The sequence below is a fragment of the Gymnodraco acuticeps genome, unplaced genomic scaffold (genome assembly GCF_902827175.1).
Source record: "Gymnodraco acuticeps unplaced genomic scaffold, fGymAcu1.1, whole genome shotgun sequence".
In the NCBI taxonomy this organism is placed as follows: domain Eukaryota; kingdom Metazoa; phylum Chordata; class Actinopteri; order Perciformes; family Bathydraconidae; genus Gymnodraco; species Gymnodraco acuticeps.
The window spans coordinates 20,896-43,116 of record NW_022990102.1 but is presented as its reverse complement, the minus strand read 5'-3'; the positions used below and the strand labels follow the sequence as shown (position 1 = coordinate 43,116).

Below are 22,221 nucleotides of genomic sequence, written 5' to 3'. Positions count from 1 at the left end.
AATCTTATTTGTTACAGTGTACCGTGCACCAGGTCCTTATTCAGAATTCTTATCTGAATCCTCTGAGTTTTTATCAACTTTGGTTCTTAAAACAGATAAAGTAATTATCGTAGGTGACTTTAATATTCATGTTGACGATGATAAAAATAGCCTTACTGTTGCATTTAACTCTATATTAGATTCTGTTGGTTTTTGTCAGAGTGTAAATAAACCAACCCACTGCTATAATCACACTCTCGACCTTGTTCTGACTTATGGTATTGAAATTGAGCAACTATTAGTCGAACCGCATAATCCTGCTTTATCCGACCATTTCTTAGTAACTTTTGAAGTACTGTTACGAGACTACAAAGCATTAGTCAAAAGCTCCTGCAGCAGAAACCTATCTGTTAGTGCTATAGCCACATTTAAGGAAGAGATTCCACCAATACTTAACTCGATAGCATGTCTGCATGTAAGGGAGGAAACGTATACAAAATGTACACCACCCCAAATTGATCATGTTGTTGATAGTGCTACAGATGCGCTGCGAATAAAATTAGACTCTGTTGCTCCTTTGAAAAAGAAGAAAATAAAACAACATAGACTAGCTCCATGGCATAATGCCCAAACCCGCAAAATAAAGCAAAAGTCGAGACAACTTGAAAGGATATGGCGTTCCACTAAACTTGAAGAATCTCGTTTAATTTGGCATATTACTCTCAATGAATATAAGAAAGCACTGCGTAAAGCGAGAGCAGCCTACTACTCTTCATTAATAGATGAGAATAAGAATAATGCAACATTTCTTTTCAGCACTGTAGCCAGGCTGACAGAGAGCCACAGCTCGATTGAGCCTTCTATTCCCATAGCACTCAGTAGCAATGATTTTATGTGCTTTTTTAACGATAAAATTGTTACTCTTAGAAACAAAATTAATGACCTCTTGCCTTTGACCAGTATAGTGTTATCAACAGCTCCCGGAAACGTAAGTTCTAATATTACACTAGATAGTAAACTAGAATGCTTTTCAGCCATAAACCTTGAACAATTAAATTCAATGATTCTCTCTTCTAAACCATCAACGTGCATGTTAGACCCAATTCCAACTAAGCTGTTGAAGGAAGTTTTTCCATTAATTAGCACTTATTTATTAAATATTATGAATATGTCTTTATTATCAGGCTATGTTCCACAATCATTCAAAGTAGCAGTGATAAAACCGCTTCTTAAAAAGCACAACCTCGATCCAGAGGTTTTAGCCAATTATAGACCTATTTCCAATCTTCCGTTCCTCTCAAAAATTCTTGAGAAAGCGGTCGCAAAACAGTTGTGTGATTACTTAAAAAACAATGATTTATTTGAAGCTTTTCAGTCTGGCTTTAGAACACATCATAGCACAGAGACAGCTCTGGTTAAAGTCACAAATGACATTCTAATAGCCTCTGACAAGGGACGTGTCTCTATTCTTGTTTTGCTCGATCTCAGTGCTGCATTTGATACTATCGACCATGATATCTTATTGCAAAGACTAGAGCACTTAGTTGGCATACAGGGAACTGCTTTAGACTGGTTTAGGTCCTATCTATCTGAACGCTCTCAGTTTGTACGTGTCAATGATGAATCTTCCACGCAAACCAAAGTTAGCCATGGAGTGCCACAGGGCTCAGTGCTCGGACCTATTTTGTTCACATTATATATGCTTCCGTTAGGCAATATTATAAGGAATCATTCTGTAAACTTTCATTGTTATGCAGATGATACTCAACTATATTTATCAATCAAGCCTGATGAAATTAATCATCTAAATAAAATTCAAGACTGCCTTAAGGACTTAAAAACGTGGATGACCTTAAACTTTTTGATGTTAAACACGACCAAAACTGAAGTTATTGTACTTGGCCCGAAGAATCTACGAAACAAATTATCTAAGGATATACTAACTATGGATGGCATTAATTTGGCCTCCAGTGAGACTGTAAGGAATCTTGGTGTTATATTTGATCAGGATTTATCCTTTAACGCCCACATAAAATCAATTTCAAGGACCGCCTACTTCCATCTACGTAACATTGCAAAAATCAGGCATATCTTGCCTCAAAACGATGCAGAGAAACTAGTCCATGCATTTGTTACTTCAAGGCTGGATTATTGTAACTCTTTATTATCAGGGTGTACCAAGAAGTCAGTCAAGTCGCTTCAGCTGATTCAAAATGCTGCGGCTCGTGTACTAACCAGAGTTAGGAAAAGGGACCACATTACTCCTGTTCTGGCTGCCTTACACTGGCTCCCTATAGAACACAGGATAGAATTTAAAATTCTTCTTCTCGCCTACAAAGCCCTTAATGGGCAGGCGCCATCTTACCTTAAAGAACTCATTATACCCTACTGTCCTACTAGGGCATTGCGTTCCAAGAATGCAGGGTTGTTGGTTGTTCCTAGAGTCTCTAAAAGTACAATGGGAGCCAGAGCCTTTTCTTATCAAGCTCCACATTTGTGGAATCAGCTTCCAGTTTGTGTTCGGGCGGCAGACACCCTATCCGTTTTTAAGAGTGCGCTTAAGACCTTCCTTTTTGATAAAGCTTATAGTTAGGGCTGATTAGATCCAGCCCCTAGTTTTGCTGATATAGGCTTAGTTTGTCGGGGGACATCTTACTTCTTCCTTCTCTCTGTCTATACCTGTGTACTCTCATGTTCCCATTAACCCAGCTTCCCCAAATGTCTTTCTTTTTGGTGTCTATATACGCCGGGATCCGGAGTCATGGATGATCCTGCGGTCCTGTGTCCTGGATCTTGAGTCGTGGCTGTGGTCCTGGATCATAGGTCCTGGATGGATATCCTCGTGGATTCATCTTCCTATTATACACACATGCATTTCCAAACAGTTGGACTACCTATGTTGCAAATGTATTATCTTTTCAATTTACACACGGCATCTATTGCACGTCTGTCCGTCCTGGGAGAGGGATCCCTCCTCTGTTGCTCTCCCTGAGGTTTCTCCCATTTTTCCCTTTAAACTGTGGGTTTTCTCCGGAAGTTTTTCCTTGTACGATGTGAGGGTCTAAGGACAGAGGGTGTCGTATTGTCATACTGATATTTTGTACAAACTGTAAAGTCCACTGAGACAAATGTAACATTTGTGATATTGGGCTATATAAATAAACATTGATTGATTGATTGATTGATTGATTGATAACATTCTAGTTTGATATTTTAAAAAAAGGTCAATATAACATACCCTTGTGATCAGATAGCTTACAATTCACATGATCATAAAACCAGAGAGCTTCCTGTCTGGATTCATGACCCAGAGGAGCACATGTTCCCTGCATCTACACTCAGCTGTATTCACCTGGTGCTTTATAAACCCAACATAGAATCTGCTGTGAATTAATAGCAGTAAACATCTGGAAAGGAAGCCTAAATAACAACAGAATGATACTGATGTGTGAAAAGTCTGAGATAAAGCTTTGTCAGGTCTGTCTCCAACACAACGAGACCGGTTTGATTAAAGCTAGGCTAACATTAGCTACTCAACCCTGTCTCCTAAAAATTACGTTCCCACAGAACTAAACTGCATTCTCAATTACGTTTAGCTAGAAACGTATTTTCTCCCACGTCACGTTCGTTATGAACGTATCTCAAATACGTTTATTTTCTACATATCTTCTAGAAAGATATTTTCTCCCACGTTCCGTTTCTTATGAACGTATCTTAAATACGTTTATTTTCTACATATCTTTGCCATTTATTGTGTCACATGGCAATGTATTTTAATTATTCTTTATTGCATGGCTTTAAGTGTAGTGTGTTTTATACCTTTTTATTGTGTGATTTGACTCTGAAATGTGTTTGCCTTTTTAACTGGTTTTAACTTCCTGCTGCATGATTTATTTTTGAAATGTTTGGATTGGCCTTGCCATGCTGATTGACAATGAGTGACCACACCTGGAGCCAATTTACACACCTATAAAGGGAAGGAGAAGAGCAGCACAGCAGAGACGGAAACTGAGAGGCTGAAGGGCACAGCAGAAGCAGAACGCACCAGGAGCAGAGACGGAAACTGAGAGACTGAAGGAGACAGCAGAAGCGGAGCGCACCAGGAGCAGAGACGGAAACTGGGACTGAGACTGACGGAGACAGCAGAAGCAGAACGCACCAGGAGCAGAGACGGAAACTGGGACTGAGACTGACGGAGACAGCAGAAGCAGAACGCACCAGGAGCAGAGACGGAAACTGGGACTGAGACTGACGGAGACAGCAGAAGCAGAACGCACCAGGAGCAGAGACGGGGACTGAGACTGACGGAGACAGCAGAAGCAGAACGCACCAGGAGCAGAGACGGAAACTGGGACTGAGACTGACGGAGACAGCAGAAGCAGAACGCACCAGGAGCAGAGACGGAAACTGGGACTGAGACTGACGGAGACAGCAGAAGCAGAACGCACCAGGAGCAGAGACGGAAACTGGGACTGAGACTGACGGAGACAGCAGAAGCAGAACGCACCAGGAGCAGAGACGGAAACTGGGACTGAGACTGACGGAGACAGCAGAAGCAGAACGCACCAGGAGCAGAAGCATAAAGGGATTAAAAGACACGGCAGTCCGAGAGAGGGTCGACGGAGCACCTTTACAGCCCTGGAAAGACTGGTTTTGAGAAAAGACTTTTAAACCCTTTTAACATTCGAATTCTTTGTATTGTTTTAAACTACGTTTAATTGTATTTTAACATAGTTTTAGACTATCTTTTTACTGAGATTATATTTTAGACAGCTCTGATTTTAGTTTTCTTAGTAAAGATGTTATGTTCTACTGAATAAATCATTGTGTTTTAAACTTAGTAGTTGGCTCCTTGATTACCCAGTTTTGCTCTCCACCTGATTTAAAAGAACCCTTTCCCTCTCCTTAAATTATTACCCCTCCCCCCTCCTTTACAATTGTCTTGCTTATAATAATGATAATAGTCATTTATAAATATCATTTTAGAGCACACATTTGAAATCAGTAGGCGAGGCTGTAATTTCGCCAGCTGTTACTCTCATGAGCGAGGCAGAAAATAGTTGTAACATGCCAAAAAGCTGCTGTTTATTGCTCCTCAAACATTAAAACAAATCCAGAGTTACGTGTTTCTGTACTTCCTCTAAGAAGAAAGGACAGTAACAGAAGAGCTCTGTGGCTTCAGGCTTGATCGCTGTTCAAATGACAGCGTTGGTTTTCCCAAAAGTGGACGGGGCTGTAAAGTGACAGATTTTACTCATCTATTCAAAACCATTCTATTTATTCTAACGTAAATTACATGCCAGTGTTTTATGTTTTTATTTTAAATCGTATAATGTCTGACTTTTTTTCCCGTCTGAGGAAAATAAATACTGAAATCTGTATTTTTGAAAATCTTTTTTTCCTTATTTACTCAACAATAACATACTATTATCCTTGTTTTTATTTATTCGTTTAAATCTATAATCTTGGGCTTTTTAGCCGTAAATAAAGTCACCGGAAACAGACGTAGGCCTATAAGGGACATTTTGAGGATACACACAAACCCACTGAACTGATTACCCAAGATCCACAGCTTGAAGCTCGTTGATTGGATGTTTAGCCGCAATGCATGTTGGGATATGATGTTAATGCGATATGATATCCGAAGAAAATAAATAAATAATAATAATACTTTATTCCGAGTGTTCTTGCTTTTCTCTTTGGAGGTCATCACATAACGGCATTGTAATACAAATACACGGTTCGGCTGCATTAAATATTACACATCTGCTGTAGTTCTTTCTTTATAGAGCCCTGATCAGAAGACTTCTGGACAAACAAGGAGAACTGCCGCCAAAACTGAATGTGACGTGGATCATAAATATATCAACAATTAAACAACACCTTGCATTTCTTTTCACAAAATACATCTTCTTGCAGTATCAATACTAATTCTTCTGACTTTTATATTTGATCCAATTGGTAGATAGGTTATATTTACACCATAACGGTGCAGAGCTGATAGAAAAGGACTTGTAGTTTTTAAAGATATTACTGATTTTCTTTGAATATAAGAATGTAAATACTGAGTTGAGAGAATAGTCAGGGGATTTGGGTGATGGCAGACACATCTATGGAATCACAATTTCAATAGCTTACCATTAAATGACGGATATGGCTTTCTGTCTGTGATGTTTTACAAATCAGATATTAATGTGTAGAAGTAAAGCATAAGAAATAGTATAGCAATATCCTGTAAAATTATGTAAAAACATGAATAAATCTAAATATCTTCAGATGTTATACATACATAAGTGTCCTACACTAATAATACAAAGTTATTATTAGTATGCTGTGTGTACCTTGTGTGCACCGCCTAGTGGTTAAAGCACGTTATTGAATTATTTTTGTTGAATAATGTTATTTTTGTTGAATAACGTTATTTGATGAAAACAAATATTAAGAGTACATACTTTCATAGGGGGAAAGTAGAAGGTCAATGATAGAAATATAGAATATAAAAAAATCAAGAAGATACTGTAAGTGATCTCTACAATAAAACAGTTTAGTGCAGGATGTACAAAGATATTAATATGAGGATGTGCAAAACAGACAAACTAATTAACCTTTATTAACACATTAAATAATACTTTAAGTTAAGGTCTTCTTTCAAATAAGAAAAAAGCTTTGGGGGTATCTATCTACAGATAAATATTAAGCATGACAAAGTACTTAACGTCTAATGTATTGCTTTCCTGCAATGTTAACTATGTTGAAGCACTTATTTTAACTGATATTATACACATTAATTATACTCTTATGTATGTAGATAGAATAAGAAATGTGCAGAATATGACAGTTTAATGGTGGAGGTATACACACATATTGATAGATGTCTTGTAATGCACTGTTGAGGAACCTGTGACCCAAGTTTTTCATTCATTGCATAACTACACCGTAGTTGTGTATATGATATGTCAATGAACCTTAGAAAATCTTGAAATCTTGAAAGGGATGTGCAAAATAGCCATAATATACAGTCTTTAACCTCTTAAGCCCCACGGACCCGAGCTCGGGTCCGAAAATGCTATATATGTAGCAACAGTGCTATATCTGAAGTGTCATTCATGAAACTATTAATATTCCATACCCATCTGACCGGAGGAAACTTGGCTTACGGGAAAAAAAAAAAAAAAAAATAAGTCTCACAAGAAGCCTCTAAATGACCCCATGTCAAAAACGGGCAATTGCTATGTCTGCTCATAACTCACAAAAACGATCATTTATAATTCATCCTTTCCGCACAAACAACACATTTTCTGAAAGCTGAGATTCCACAGATTCCATGGGTGTACACCCCATCACTACAGGCACAACATTAACCGAGCTGGCAGCCACAACATAGCAAGTAAACAATATCAGTTTTCAAATCCCTGACAATAATTAGGTCTTACCTTGGCTGTTTTGTGATCAAAAGTTGTGTTCAAAGGAATAAAAACGCTGCTCAGGGTTAATCCAATGTCTCTTGTCACTTTAAAATGATTACTGAGAATCAATCCTTTCATTCACGGCAGAAGAGTAGGTCCAACGATTAACAGTCCGTGGATTCAGCTGCGGGAGCTGCTTTTTACGCATAGCTGCCCCTCCGCAGGCATGACGTATTTACGTAATTTGAAACTGCTACTCGATTCGATTGGCTCTAACGATTCAAAAAAGGTGTCAATCACCCAAATCGACCAATGGGTTCCAGAGATAGGAGTTTGCGTAAGTATAAATATAGGCAGTATCAGCTGATTTACGCACGACCCAGTCTTTGTACGCTGCATACTAGGCTATAGCGTAGCATAGCATGTCCCGCGGCGACAGGAGAGCAGAGAACGGCAGATCGATCAGCGAAACAGCAGGATTTGTTTTTCTTTGTCTTCATCGTAGCAATGGCAGCCAGAAAGAAGACTTTTTTGTCCGTCGAGGAGGCATTGGACATCGTATTTCAGGACTCTCCGTCGGAAGATAGTGATCTCGTCACGCGACGAAGGGGGACAGTAATGACTCTGATTATGAACCTCCGTCACCGGAAAGGTATGGATTCTCTCTGTTTGTATCTATTACTTATTTATTTGGTGTAAGAGTATTCATCTGTTTTTATCTTTTTGTTATTTATTGGTGTAAGAGTGTATTCATCTATAGTAATTTCACACACGTGACAATAACACGACGGCATCCATCTTGTGATATAATGTTCTTTCACACACTCAACAACAAAAAGAAGATGGATGCCGTTTCTTGTTCTTAGTTGTTGAAAATACATATATATATATATATATATATATATATATATATATATATATATATATATATACATATATATATATATATACATATATATATATATATATATACATATATATATAGACATATATATATATATATATATATATACATACATATATATACATATATATATATATATACATATATATATATATATATATATACATACATACATATATATACATATATATATACATACACATATATATATATATACATACACACGTGTATATATATATACATACATATATATATACATATATATACACATACATATATATATATATATATATACACATACATACATACATATATATACATACACATATATATACATACACATATATATGACAGACAGAATATTAATATTAAATATTGAACAGATTATATGAACCCCGTCTCACATAATTTACACGGTATACATTTTGAGTGATATAATGTTATTTCACACACTCAAAATTGATGTTCTGCTGTTGTTGTAGAGAAATTATTTCTGATTTGAGTTACATTTTTGAAAGTACAAGCCAGAGAATTAATCTATTTGTTTTTTCCACATTTGTTTTCACAGTGAGGAAGGCGATGAGGATATGGCTTCTGGATGCCCGAGTATTATGGGGAAGATGCCACCAAGGTCAGGAGGTACTGCAGGAGGTGCTCTGATGCTGGCAACTGAAGAGTGAAGACACCTGTGTACTGCAGGAAGTGTCAGGTCCCTCTGTGCTTCACTACCAAAAATAACTTTTACAGGGCATGGCATGACTTACTGGAGTAATACTGTAACATTCAGGGTTTGTATAAAGTTTTTTTTTTTACCCAAAAAATGCTTGTTGTATAGTGTGTTGCTAATTTTTTTTAATAAATCTGCTCCAGTTGGAGCCAAATGTTTCCTAAGTTTCCTCATTTTTATTGTGCAAGTAACATGCATCTCATGCAAAGAGGGAACTTCCCACACACACCACACACTCCACACACACACCCACTTAATTTTTTAATTTTTTTTTATGGAATGAATACCTATAGTGATAATTAAATGTTGTACAATGATTTTTACAGTCTGGTACCTGAAAAAGGTTAAATGGCACTGATGGAACCAAATGTACCCAAATGTGCCCAAAGCTTAGTCCGCTTGGACTTTTTTTTTGCTAAATCTCTCTAAAAAGGTCAATTCTCACTTGTTTTGCCTCAATCTTGATACAGGGTACTTATTATATGTTATACTTTGGATTCCTAAAGCTTTTAGGCTACTAACCCATCATTCAAGGGTGGTTTTCACTATAAGTAATGGGTTTTATTTGGGCAGAGACAAAAATGTACACTTTTTGACTATGTTCCATCTGGATTTACTCTGACACTGAAACATCTTTATTGATTCTGACACTTCTACATCCAACTCACAGATGTGACCTTGCTTTGATAAAATAAATTATTCATATAACCCTTTTAGAAATTAAGTTATAGTCCTTTGTTTTGGGCATGTCATTTTCGAGCCTGAAACCTGAAAAACAGGCTTGGGGCTTAAGAGGTTAATTAACTATTAGTAGAGAATAACGAGTAATGAATATACTTTATAGAGATCTGCAGATAAATGTTTAGTCTTCTCAAGCACCAACTATCACATATCTCTCCTGATTGTTGGCACTTGACAATCACCTTCCCTGAATTTTACTCAGGTGTAACTAAAGTCTGATTTAAGGGTTGTTTATATTTCACATCATTAATCAGAATCTGTAAAGTAACTAAAATAAATATAGTGGAGTAAAAATACCAGGTTAACCTCTGAATTGTAGTGGAGTAGAATTACAAAGTAACAATGAGCTGTCATCCATCCATCCATCTTCTCCCGCTTATCCGTGGTCGGGTCGCGGGGGTAGCAGTTCCAGCAGAGAGCCCCAAACTTTTTTTTCCCTGGCGACATCAACCAGCTCTGACTGGGGGGTCCCAAGGCCCTCCCAGGCCAGCGAAGAGATATAATCCCTCCACCTGGTCCTAGGTCTACCCCTTAGTCTCTTCCCAGCTGGACGTGCCTGGAACACCTCCCTAGGGAGGCGCCCAGGTGGCATCTTAACTAGGTGCCCGAACCACCTCAACTGGCTCCTTTCGACGCGAAGGAGGAGCGGCTCAACTCAGAGTCCCTCCCTGATGACCGAACTTCTCACCTTATCCCTAAGGGAGACACCAACCACCCTGCGGAGAAAACCCATCTCGGCCGCTTGTATCCGCGATCTCGTTCTTTCGGTCATGACCCATCCTTCATGACCATAGGTGAGGGTAGGAACGAAAATGGCCCGGTAGACAGAGAGCTTTGCCTTCTGGCTCAGCTCCCTTTTCGTCAGTACGGTGCGGTAAAGCGACTGCAGTACCACTCCCGCTGCTCCGATTCTCCGGCCCATCTCACGCTCCATTGTTCCCTCACTCGAGAACAAGACCCCGAGATACTTGAACTCCTTCACTTGGGGTAAGGACTCATTCCCTACTTGGAGTGGACAGTCCATCGGTTTCCTGCTGAGAACCATGGCCTCAGATTTGGAGGGGCTGATCCTCATCCCAGCCGCTTCACACTCGGTTGAGAACCGATCCAGTGAGTGCTGAAGGTCGCAGACCGATGAAGCCATTAGAACCACATCATCTGCAAAAAGCAGTGGTGCAATCCTTAGTCCACCGAACTGCAGACCCCCTCCCCCATGACTACGCCTCGAAATCCGATCCATGTATATTACAAACAGGATTGGTGACAAAGCGCAGCCCTGGCGGAGGCCAACCCTCACCGGAAATGGGTCCGACTTACTGCCGAGGACCCGGACACAGCTCTCGCTTTGGGAGTACAGAGATTGGATGGCCCTGAGTAGAGACCCCCTCACCCCATACTCCCGCAGCACCTCCCACAGTAACTCCCTGGGAACTCGGTCATACGCCTTCTCCAAGTCTACAAAACACATGTAGACCGGATAAGCGTACTCCCAGGCCCACTCCAGGATCCTTGCGAGAGTAAAAAGCTGATCCGTCGTTCCACGATCAGGATGGAATCCGCATTGTTCCTCCTCAATCTGAGGTTCGACAATCGGCCTGACCCTCCTTTCGAGTACCTTAGAGTAAACTTTCCCGGGGAGGCTGAGTAGTGTGATGCCTCTGTAATTGGCACACACCCTCTAATCCCCCTTTTTAAAAAGGGGAACCACCACCCCGGTCTGCCACTCCTTCGGTACCGTTTCCGACTTCCACGCAACGTTGATGAGACGTGTCAACCATGACAGTCCCTCAACACCCAGAGCCTTCAGCATTTCCGGGGCGGATCTCATCCACCCCCGGGGCTTTGCCACTGTGGAGTTGTTTGACGACCTCAGTGACCTCCCCCCGGGAGATTGGTGTTGATCCCCCGTCATACTCCAGCTCTGCCTCCAACATAGAGGGCGGAGTTGTCGGGTTCAGGAGTTCCTCAAAGTGTTCCTTCAAACGCCCTAACACTCCATCAGTTGAGGTCAACAACGTCCCATCCTTACTGTACACATCTTGGATGGTTCCCTGCTTCCCCCTCCTGAGGTGTCGGACAGTTTTCCAGAACAACTTTGGTGCCGCCCGAAAGTCCTTCTCCATGTCTTCTCCGAACTTCTCCCACACCCGCTGCTTTGCCTCGGCCACGGATGAGGCTGCTGCCCTTCGGGCCTGTCGGTACCTTGCAGCTGCCTCGGGAGTCCCCCGGGATAACAAATCCCTGAAGGCCTCCTTCTTCAGTCGGACGGCTTCCCTGACCACCGGTGTCCACCAGGAGGTTCGAGGGTTACTGCCCCTCGAGGCACCTAGGACCTTGAGACCACAGCTCCCCGCCGCGGCTTCGGACAGCGACCACTCTGGTTCAATGTCCCCAACCTCCACAGGAATGCCCGAAAAGCTCCGCCGGAGGTGTGAGTTGAAGGCCTCCTGAACTTGGGCCTCCTCCAGACATTCCCAGTTCACCCGAACTACACGTTTTGGCTTACCAGGTCTATCCAGAGGCTTCCCCCGCCACTCGACCCAACTCACCACCAGATGGTGATCAGTTGACAACTCCGCCCCTCTCTTCACCCGAGTGTCCAAAACATACGGCCTCAGGTCCGATGATACGATAACGAAATCGATCATGGACCTTCTGCCTAGGGTGCTCTGGTACCACGTACACTTATGAGCATCCTTATGTTCGAACATGGTGTTTGTTATGGCCAATCCATGACTAGCACAGAAGTCCAGCAACAAACCACCACTCCGGTTCAGATCAGGGGGGCCGTTCCTCCCAATCACGCCCCTCCAAGTGTCTCCATCATTGCCCACATGTGCGTTGAAGTCTCCCAGCAAGATTAAAGAGTCCCCTTCAGGAGCCCCATACAGGACTCTTTCCGGGGTCTCCAAGAAGGCTGTATACTCTGAACTGCTGTTGGGTGCATAAGCACACACAACAGTGAGAGTTTTCCGCCCCATAACCCGCAGGCGTAGGGAGGCGACCCTCTCGTCCACTGGGGTAAACTCCAACAACGAAGCACCTAACCAGGGACTTGTGAGTATCCCCACACCCGCCCGGCGCCTCACACCTTGAGCAACTCCGGAGAAGAATAGAGTCCAACCCCTATCCAGAAGTAATGTTCCAGAGCCGACGCTGTGCGTAGAGGTGAGCCCAACCAGATCCAACTGGTAACGCTCCACCTCCCGCACAAGCTCCGGCTCCTTCCCCCCCAGAGAGGTGACGTTCCACGTCCCCAAAGCCAGCTTCTGTCGCCCGGGTCTGGTCCGTCGAGACCCTCTGCTTTCACTGCCACCCTTCTGGCAGCGCACCCGACCCCATCGCTGTTTCCCGTAGGTGGTGGGCCCGCGGGACGGAGAAGCGGAGGTGTTGCCCACGTTGCCTTTTCGGGCTGGGCCCGGCCGGGCTCCGTGGCAAGCCCGGCCACCAGACGCTCGCCGACGAGTCCTCCTTCTGGGCCTGGCTCCAGAAGGGGACCCCGGGCTTCCTCCGGGCCGGGTATCCTCACTTCTTGTATCGTCTTTCATGAGGTCTTTTGAACCAAAGTAACAATGAGCTGTCATGTGGGTATATATTAATGCTGCCCATTATGGATACAAGCAATTTTCACCCATGTAGTAATTACATGTTTTAAATGTGTACACCAATGTGTTTCCTATCCCCTAAATCTCCAGGGCTGTACACAATTTAATACTGTCAACTCCTAATTTTGGGAAAAACGAAAACGTCTTTTAAAACTACAATTCCCAGTAGAGACGTGCCATAGAGAACATGTTGCGAAACACAATAGCCAGCATGTGTAGTTCTGGGGGGGCGTTCGAGTCCAGTTTTGAATAGTCTGCCGTGGTTTCGTTCCATTTCAAAGAGCTTGGCGCTCGGCGTAACCTTGGCGCACTGCCACTCCAACATCCAATCCCAGAGCTTGAAGATTAATCACGGGGTTTGTCAACGAGACTGTAGTCCCAAACGATAGCTGGGGATTATGGGTAGTGTAGTGTCTTTGGCCATCCTAAACTGAAATGTTTTTCGGATATCATATCGCATTAACAACACCACATCTGGCGTCACAGAGCTCTTCTTTTACTGTCCTTTCTTCTTAGAGGAAGTACAGAAACACGTAACTGGATTTGTTTTAATGTTTGAGGTGCAATAAACGACACGGCAGCTTTTTGGCATGTTAAAAACTATTAGTTTCTGCCTCGCTCATGAGAGCAACAGCTGGCACAATTACAGCCTCGCCTACTGATTTCAAATGTGTGCTCTAAAATGATATTTATAAATGACTTATCATTATTATAAGCAAGACAATAAATGGCAAAGATATGTAGAAAATAAACGTATTTAAGATACGTTCATAAGAAACGTAACGTGGGAGAAAATATGTTTCTTGCTAAACGTAATTGAGAATGCAGTTTAGTTCTGTGGGAACATAAGTTTTAGGAGACAGGGTTGCCTCACTCAGAGTGACTTCATGAAGTCATAAGTACAGCAGTGTCTTATTGTTAGCACCACAGACAGTCTCTGGTTTAAACAGGAACATGAATAACCCTGATTGAATATGAGCTGCTGTAGAGCTCTGCTCTCCTCTCTGATCCCCCTCAGACCGTCAGAGACCACAGGAGCACAATCTCAACTCTGACAGGTTTCTGAAACAGAGCGTCACTAACTTTACACTCAAGTTGAAATGTTTCACGCTGCACGAATACGCAGGTGATATAAATTTAACATCTTAACTTCTGTTGAGATCTCCATATCAAGTGAATACTTAAAACGAAAGTTAGTTATAAATCAAATATGATCAATCATATTCTTGTATAAACCCATCATGAAAATGCTTCTTGATGGTTTTTGAATATGTATGTATGTTCACAATTGTATCTGTTGCTGTTTTGATAACTTTGCGTTTCAAAAAGAGGGTGTTGAGATCTCCATATCAGGTTGAATAATTAAAACGAAAGTTAGTTATAATCAAATATAATCAATTATATTCTTGTATAACTCACAATGAAAATGTTTCCTATGTTATGTTTATCTATATTTACAGTATAAACAAAGTGGTCTGTTAAGTTGAGGTTAATAATGGTTTATGGGTGTCACTGATAAGGGAGAAGGCAGTTTATTCCCTCTCTCCCTACAGCGGTGCACAAGGAGGGGGGCTCCTGACTTAAGGAGAAATACATTGAGGCCTCAAAAAGGTCGTTATATCATAGCCGAGAATAATATTTTGTAAGTCCTGCAGAGTAGGGGTCATGTCCTTTTTACACAAACATGGGAAGGTGTGTCTTATGCCATAGCCAATAGAATATGTCTGGTCATGTCCAGTCCTGTACATCAGAGGCCATGCCCAGCTTCCACAAATATGGGTATAGAGGAGGTGTCTTTAGGTTTTTATATCCTGTTGTTGAGCATAAAGACACTGGCGGAGAGGGAGCAAGCTGAGAGAGAGGGGGGGGTTCCCCTGGTATACTCTCTCCCGGTAAGCTCTGTCCCTCAGAGCTGCATAGCTCTCTGTAAGGTTCTCTCAAACTTGGTAAATATCTCTCGATTTTCTTTGTTGAAGGCTGAGTGAATTTTCTTTGTGAAATGAGTGGAATTAATTGATGTTTGTTGAATGTTAGTACCCTGCGACCTGTGAGGAAAGGCCCTCCGAATTCATGTGGGACTAGTTGAAGTATACGAATGTCGAAATGAGAAAATGAACTGTTTTGGTGAATGAAAGGTTGAATGTGCTTTTTATTATCACCAATCTTTTATGAGGAAATGCCTCTAAATTCTATCGGGAGATTTTAAAGGTCACAACTGAATTGGGCAGTTGAAGTTACAATTTATGGTAATAAATGTAAAACTGTGAATTAAAGTTTCATATTTGAACATGATCACAGCATGATAGGTTTAGTATGAGTATAATGTTGTAAAGAGAGAAGGTAAAAAACCTGTATTAGTTTGGACCTATTTTTCTTCAAATAAACTGATCCCACCTTTTGGACTGGGACAACTTAAAAGACATCTGCGCTCTCCTCTCCTGCTTCAAAGGTAAGACTGCACCCTGCCACACTCACACTTCGGTAGGGCCACACCTCATTTACTGATATCAAAATCCTTCGGGATCGCTTAAACAGATTTAAGAGAGTCGTCTGAATTGAAACAGCAGTTAATTGAACCTGGTTCTTCAGGAGTTAATAGAGGTGAGATCTTGCTGACGTTGGTGGATCTGAGCCAAGCAGTAAACTTACATAGACTCAGTAACTTCGGTCAGGTCAATTAGTAGGTCAGAGTAATTTCCCGGAATAAATTATCAGGCCTCCCGACTCTTACACTTCCTTCCTGTTGCCAGGCACGGATCTGGGTCTTTGCATTGACTCTACATGTGATCTCTTAAACTCTGTTGTATCTGCTAATGCTAAACACAATCAGCTCACCAGGTTATCACTATTATTAATAACCATCTTAAAAAGACACATCATAAACATGCCCAAGTAGTTCAATCATGTTTTGGACGATATATTTCTTTTTTTAAATCAGAATTGATCAACATGTTTGCATTTAAAACCATTTTATACACAGATACAATGATAATATAATTGCATATTGAAATATCCTCAGATAATGTTAGCTTGCTCTGCTGCGTTTTCCCTTCACAAACTGCTCACATGATTTGATTAAAGATCAGTTTCATATATTACATCAAAACAGAATCCTCTTCAGGTCAGGTTACAGGAGAAACTCTTACCTTGTGTCTGAGGGTCCAGGTTCATTACTGAAGTCTGGAGGAAGACCGATAGACCAGTCACTCTTCAGAGACAGACAGCTGGGGACTGGAGACTCTGCTCTCTGTCTGTGGAAACAACATGTTTTAAACATCATCAGTTCATCTAAAGAGCAGCTTTTGATCTACTGTTCACCTGATTAAAGATTTTAGAGTTGTTGAGTTGTGATTGTGGGTTTCTGTTGTTAAAATTCATTCAAGTCCAACATGTAGAGTGAGGATGATTTCACTAGTAGATTATTTACTATCTCTGATGAAGACAAGAAGCAAGAGTTCAATTACTCTTTGTTAATGCACTCTACTGGGTTTCATTAAACAGGTTAGATGATCAGAAACCATGGCCGTGGGAAGTAGGGGTGCAGCGGGTGCTGCAGCACCCCCTGGTGGAGGACAGGGGATCTGCACGTCCACAAGATTAAATGGAAATATAATACAAAAAACCGAATCTTCAGCCTTGATGTAACAACATTCATAATTAGTTAAAGATAACACCCTTTTCCCCCCGGTTACATTTTCCATTTGCCCCGTACGATGGGCGCTGTAAGTGATGAAAGTGGGGGATGTTGGCTTATCAGGCGCCCGCAGCTCACAGCCAAAGTGAGAGAGAGGGCGCACCGGTACCGGCGGGGATTGTTGTTAGCTTCTGCTGCGCTAACGGATATAAGAAGCTGTTTCTACAACAAGCTGGAGGGAGAGCTCTCCTGTCAGACTGAGGCTCAGTGAGGTAAAGGACTCTCAGAGTGTTAGATAGTTCACTTTAGTCTAAGTTATCTCAGTGGCTCTCAAACGGTTTGATCACAATTTATGCAAAAAATATTTCCAAGGCACTCCTTTATAATTATTAGGATGAATAAAAACAGGTTTGAAATCATTCCAGTGTATACTATAGGACAGTAAACCAGACATATCGTTTAAAACTGGAGAGATTAACAAATATGCATAAATAAATGTTAACTGGTCAAATAAGATATAAATGAAGAACTAAACTAAAATAAGCTACATGTATTTGTTATTGGCTATGGTAGGCTATTAGTTATGTTCACATACTTATTTGATTATTAAAATGTAAACCGATCTTTTTCATATGGGTGTTTAGAGTTGTACCCCCTAGATCAGGGGCCTCATTTATAAAGGGATATAAAAGACTTGCGTACGGCACGTCCTACGCCGGTTTCCCTTTATAAATCACAATCGACTCGAAATGCGGCGCAGCTTTTGCGGGCTTCACGTAACGCCCATATTTGCCTATAAATAGTCAAAGAAACGCCCATTCATTCATTCATTGATTCTGACTGACTGCAGGAAGGAGATCGAAGGAAATGAGACAGAACAGCTAAAAAAGACGTCTCACACCGTGTCAGATTCTGGTTATTTTGGGGAGGTGGAGATAAATCATATTGTTTGGTGGATGCAGTTTGAACCAGAGTAGCAGCATGGAGGTCGGATCGTCACCAACATAAATAAATAAGTGGTCCGAAAAAGGTTCATGACAAAAACAATACACACAGCCTTCCTCAGGCAGTGTGTTTGTACCGGGGACAGGAGACCCCCCCTTGATGAGAGACTGTAAGAAGTGATCGGGGAATCCCTCCGGAGTGGAGTCATGACGACTGGATCTGAATTATGTTTTTGTATTTGGTGGTTTGTGTCCCAGCTGTCGATCAGCAACTATATATCCATAATCCACCAGTTAAAGGAAATACAACTAATGTGTTGTGTTATATTAGCTGTTCAATTGACCACATGGTGTTCTTAGCTTCCATACCTCCTGTGTTTTACGAGCGACTTATCAAGTCTTGGCAAACGGCATAAAACACGATTAAACGTGATAGTCTATAAAACCATGCTCGTATCTACAACCTATAGAAATGCAACACGGCGTCAGTTTAGACGTAACTCTGTCCTCCTGCTCACCGCATCATTTATGAGAAAACATTTCATAACATTAACGCAACATATTCGAGGTGGTTTTAAAATAACATATCCATATTTATTTATTTCTCCAGGTGATGTGTTTGTGTGCGCTGAGGAGTCTCAAACAGGCGTTTGTTTCATCATTTTAAGATTGGCTTTAATCAATGTTTGAAAATGAATTCTTCATATCTGATAAATGAGAGGTAACATTTTGTTCATGGTATTATTTCCACATATTTCTCTCCATTCTTCCTTCTGCCAACGGGGTCGCAGTTTCTCGTCTCTCCCGTGTTTGTGCTTAGTGCGTACGCATGGGTCAGAGTTTGCGTGGAGGACCGCACGTTTTCCCCTCAAGTTAGTATTTTATAAATCGCAAACATTGCGTAGAAACTGGCGTACGCCATCTTTTGAGCGTATATCCCTTTATAAATGAAGCCCCAGGTCAGTTTACTGAAGAAACTCTTACCTTGTGTCTGAGGGTCCAGGTTCATCACTGAAGTCTGGAGGAAGACCGATAGACCAGTCACTCTTCAGAGACAGACAGCTGGGGACTGGAGACCCTGCTCTCTGTCTGTGGAAACAACATGTTTTAAACATCATCAGTTCATCTAAAGAGCAGCTTTTGATCTACTGTTCACCTGATTAAAGATTTTAGAGTTGTTGAGTTGTGATCGTGGGTTTCTGTTGTTAAAATTCATTCAAGTCCAACATGTAGAGTGAGGATGATTTCACTAGTAGATTATTTACTATCTCTGATGAAGACAAGAAGCAAGAGTTCAATTACTCTTTGTTAATGCACTCTACTGGGTTTCATTAAACAGGTTAGATGATCAGATACCATGGCCGTGGGAAGTAGGGGTGCTGAGGGTGCTGCAGCACCCCCTGGTGGAGGACAGGGGATCTGCACGTCCACAAGATTAAATGGAAATATAATACAAGAAACCGAATCTTCAGCCTTGATGTAACAACATTCATAATTAGTTAAAGATAACACCCTTTTCCCCCCGGTTACATTTTCCATTTGCCCTGTACGATGGGCGCTGTAAGTGATGAAAGTGGGGGATGTTGGCTTATCAGGCGCCCGCAGCTCACAGCCAAAGTGAGAGAGAGGGCGCACCGGTACCGGTGGGGATTGTTGTTAGCTTCTGCTGCGCTAACGGATATAAGAAGCTGTTTCTACAACAAGCTGGAGGGAGAGCTCTCCTGTCAGACTGAGGCTCAGTGAGGTAAAGGACTCTCAGAGTGTTAGATAGTTCACTTTAGTCTAAACGGTTTGATCACAATTTATGTAAACAAATATTTCCAAGGCACTCCTTTATAATTATTGGGATAAATAAAAACAGGTTTGAAATCATTCCAGTGTATACTATAGGACAGTAAACCAGACATATCGTTTAAAACTGGAGAGATTAACAAATATGCATAAATAAATGTTAACTGGGTCAAATAAGATATGAATGAACAACACAAATAAAACAAGTTACATGTATTTGTTATTGGCTATGGTAGGTTGTTGGTTATGTTCACATACTTATTTGATTATTAAAATGCAAACCGATCTTTTTCATATGGGTGTTTTAAAGTTGTACCCCCTAGATCAGGTCTCTAGTGATTCTGCTCAAAGTGCACCAGATTGAAGCATTTTACTTTGAAATGTTTTTTTAGAATCTTCCCCCGGACCCCCCCTGGATGTGACGTCCACCCCCCAATCAAAACATGTTCATACAATACTGAGTACATTTGAAGCCTTTTTATATCAGCTGTCCACCGTGTCAATAGGTTTCTCTGTTTGTAGTGTGTTGGTCTTTAGAGGTTTTTCATTGCCAGCAAAATACAGAATCCTCTTCAGGTCAGGTTACAGGAGAAACTCTTACTTTGTGTCTGAGGGTCCAGGTTCATTACTGAAGGTTATAGGGTCCCACATAGACCGGTCACTCTTCAGAGACAGACAGCTGGGGACTGGAGATTTGTCCTCTTCGTCATCTTTTAAATCACTCATCTTCTCCAGTCTGAGAGATCACACACACACACACACACACACACACACACACACACACACACACACACACACACACACACACACACACACACACACACACACACACACACACACACACACACACACACACACACACACACACACACACACACACAACAATGAGTGAACAGTTCAGATCGAGCTCCAAAAACACATTTCCTGGATCTGTGAACTTCCTGGTTTACATGTTATTAGTAATACGATATACTTTATTGTCCCCGTAAGGACATTTGTTCTGGACTGTCCTGCAGTTCCGCGTACGATACACAAACATAATAACCATCAAATCCATTCACATATCATCCGCCATGCACCGTTTGAACAAACACAGACCCACATACTGACAGTCGAGACCTGTTGCCCTCATGGCCAACATTTAAAAGAACAGCATGTGAGCGTTGAGAAGCTTAATGGACAGAGGCAGGAATGAGTGCTGAGAGCGGATCAGCTGGTGGGAACCCTGGATCTTATCTGTGAGCTGCACGTAAAGAAGTTAAGCACTCGGTTGCAACAAGTCGCTTCTCCCCGACATGTTTCTGAGCCAAGACAAACAGCCACCCTCAAACTCCTCGTGCTTTGTCTCGAGGAGTTTGATACTCTCTGACTTTAGGAGTTTGTATACGTTGTAAAGCATATTCTCCTCCTCTTCTGCTCCCCATTATGAAAGCAGGCTCTCACTGTGCAGGAGGTGGAACTAAATCAAGGTTTTATTTGTAATTCCCGCTCAAACAGAAGAGACTAAATGAGGAAGACGTCTCTGTGCTTGTAAAGATGGCAGCTGGTTGTTGTTCTCAGGAAGTTGAAATCTAAACGAGCTGTTTATCTCACAGAAACATGTGAAGAGATGAACTGATGCCAAACAGGATGGTTTACATACTTTAGAGGTTAACACACACACACACACACACACACACACACACACACACACACACCTTAATAATGAACTTGGTTGAAATACATGAAATCAGTCAGACTGCAGGCCGCTCTCCATTCTGACTGCGTCACATGTTATGTTACTCTGATGAATGAGGACACAGGAAATAATACAAGTTTACAACACTTGCAGAAGTCTCAATGGACTCTAGGACGCTGAACCAAGAAGTTCTTTTCTGACATCCAGTAAATAATGAATGTGTTAGAAAGCAGATCCTGGCGTTCACACTCACCCTGTTCTCCTCGTGTCGAGCTGTAAAATGGAGTCTGGCAGTCTGACAAGTCTGACTTCATACTTTCACTTTCAACTTCCCTCCCCTGACTGCAGCTCCTCCTCTGTTTCATATCCAGCCTCCTCAGCTGAACCAGTTCACATGTTCTTATATCTTATCTTACTTTGTTCAGTGAGATCAAATAAAAGACATGCAGCTAAAAACAAGCTCAACAAAGTTATCAGAAGACGACACAACATCCACACATCAGCGCCCATAGGATATCATTCAATCTGCTTCATATCAAAAACTATGAACAGCGACTTAAATAAAAACACAAAGCTACATTTAACTAATTTACAAGATGTGCCAAAATCAGGAATGAACTAGAGGGCTATGAGGCAGGTAGGCATTCTGCAGAGGTGGGACCAAGTCATTGTTTTGCAAGTCACAAGTAAGTCTCAAGTCTTTGTGCTCAAGTCTGAGTCAAGTCTCAAGTCAGGATGGGCAAGTTCAAGTCAAGTCCTAAACTTTGACAAACGAGTCTTAAACAAGTCCTTATGAGCTTTTCCACCAAATG

The 22,221-nt window shown here is 41.5% G+C and overlaps 1 protein-coding gene across 14 annotated transcripts in view; it reads right to left on the bottom strand.

Moving 5' to 3' along the window:
- The window catches only part of LOC117546262 (protein NLRC3-like), a 38,744-nt gene that overhangs the window by 14,138 nt on the left and 2,385 nt on the right, over positions 1–22,221 (bottom strand). For 8 of the 14 annotated variants that reach the window (XR_004568978.1, XR_004568979.1, XR_004568977.1 and 5 more), the window contains 5 exons: positions 21,663–21,858; positions 21,429–21,514; positions 20,333–20,467; positions 18,925–19,029; positions 16,509–16,613 (listed from right to left, as the gene is read on the bottom strand). Coding sequence is in view for 11 of the 14 variants with exons in the window: in XM_034216440.1 (XP_034072331.1) it covers positions 16,509–16,613; positions 18,925–19,029; positions 20,333–20,457 (335 nt within the window). In the remaining 3 variants the exon portion in view is untranslated. Of the gene's footprint in view, positions 1–16,508; positions 16,614–18,924; positions 19,030–20,332; positions 20,468–21,428; positions 21,515–21,662; positions 21,859–22,221 lie in introns of those variants that run through there. The other 6 variants (XM_034216436.1, XM_034216437.1, XM_034216434.1 and 3 more) reach the window with 5 other exon arrangements.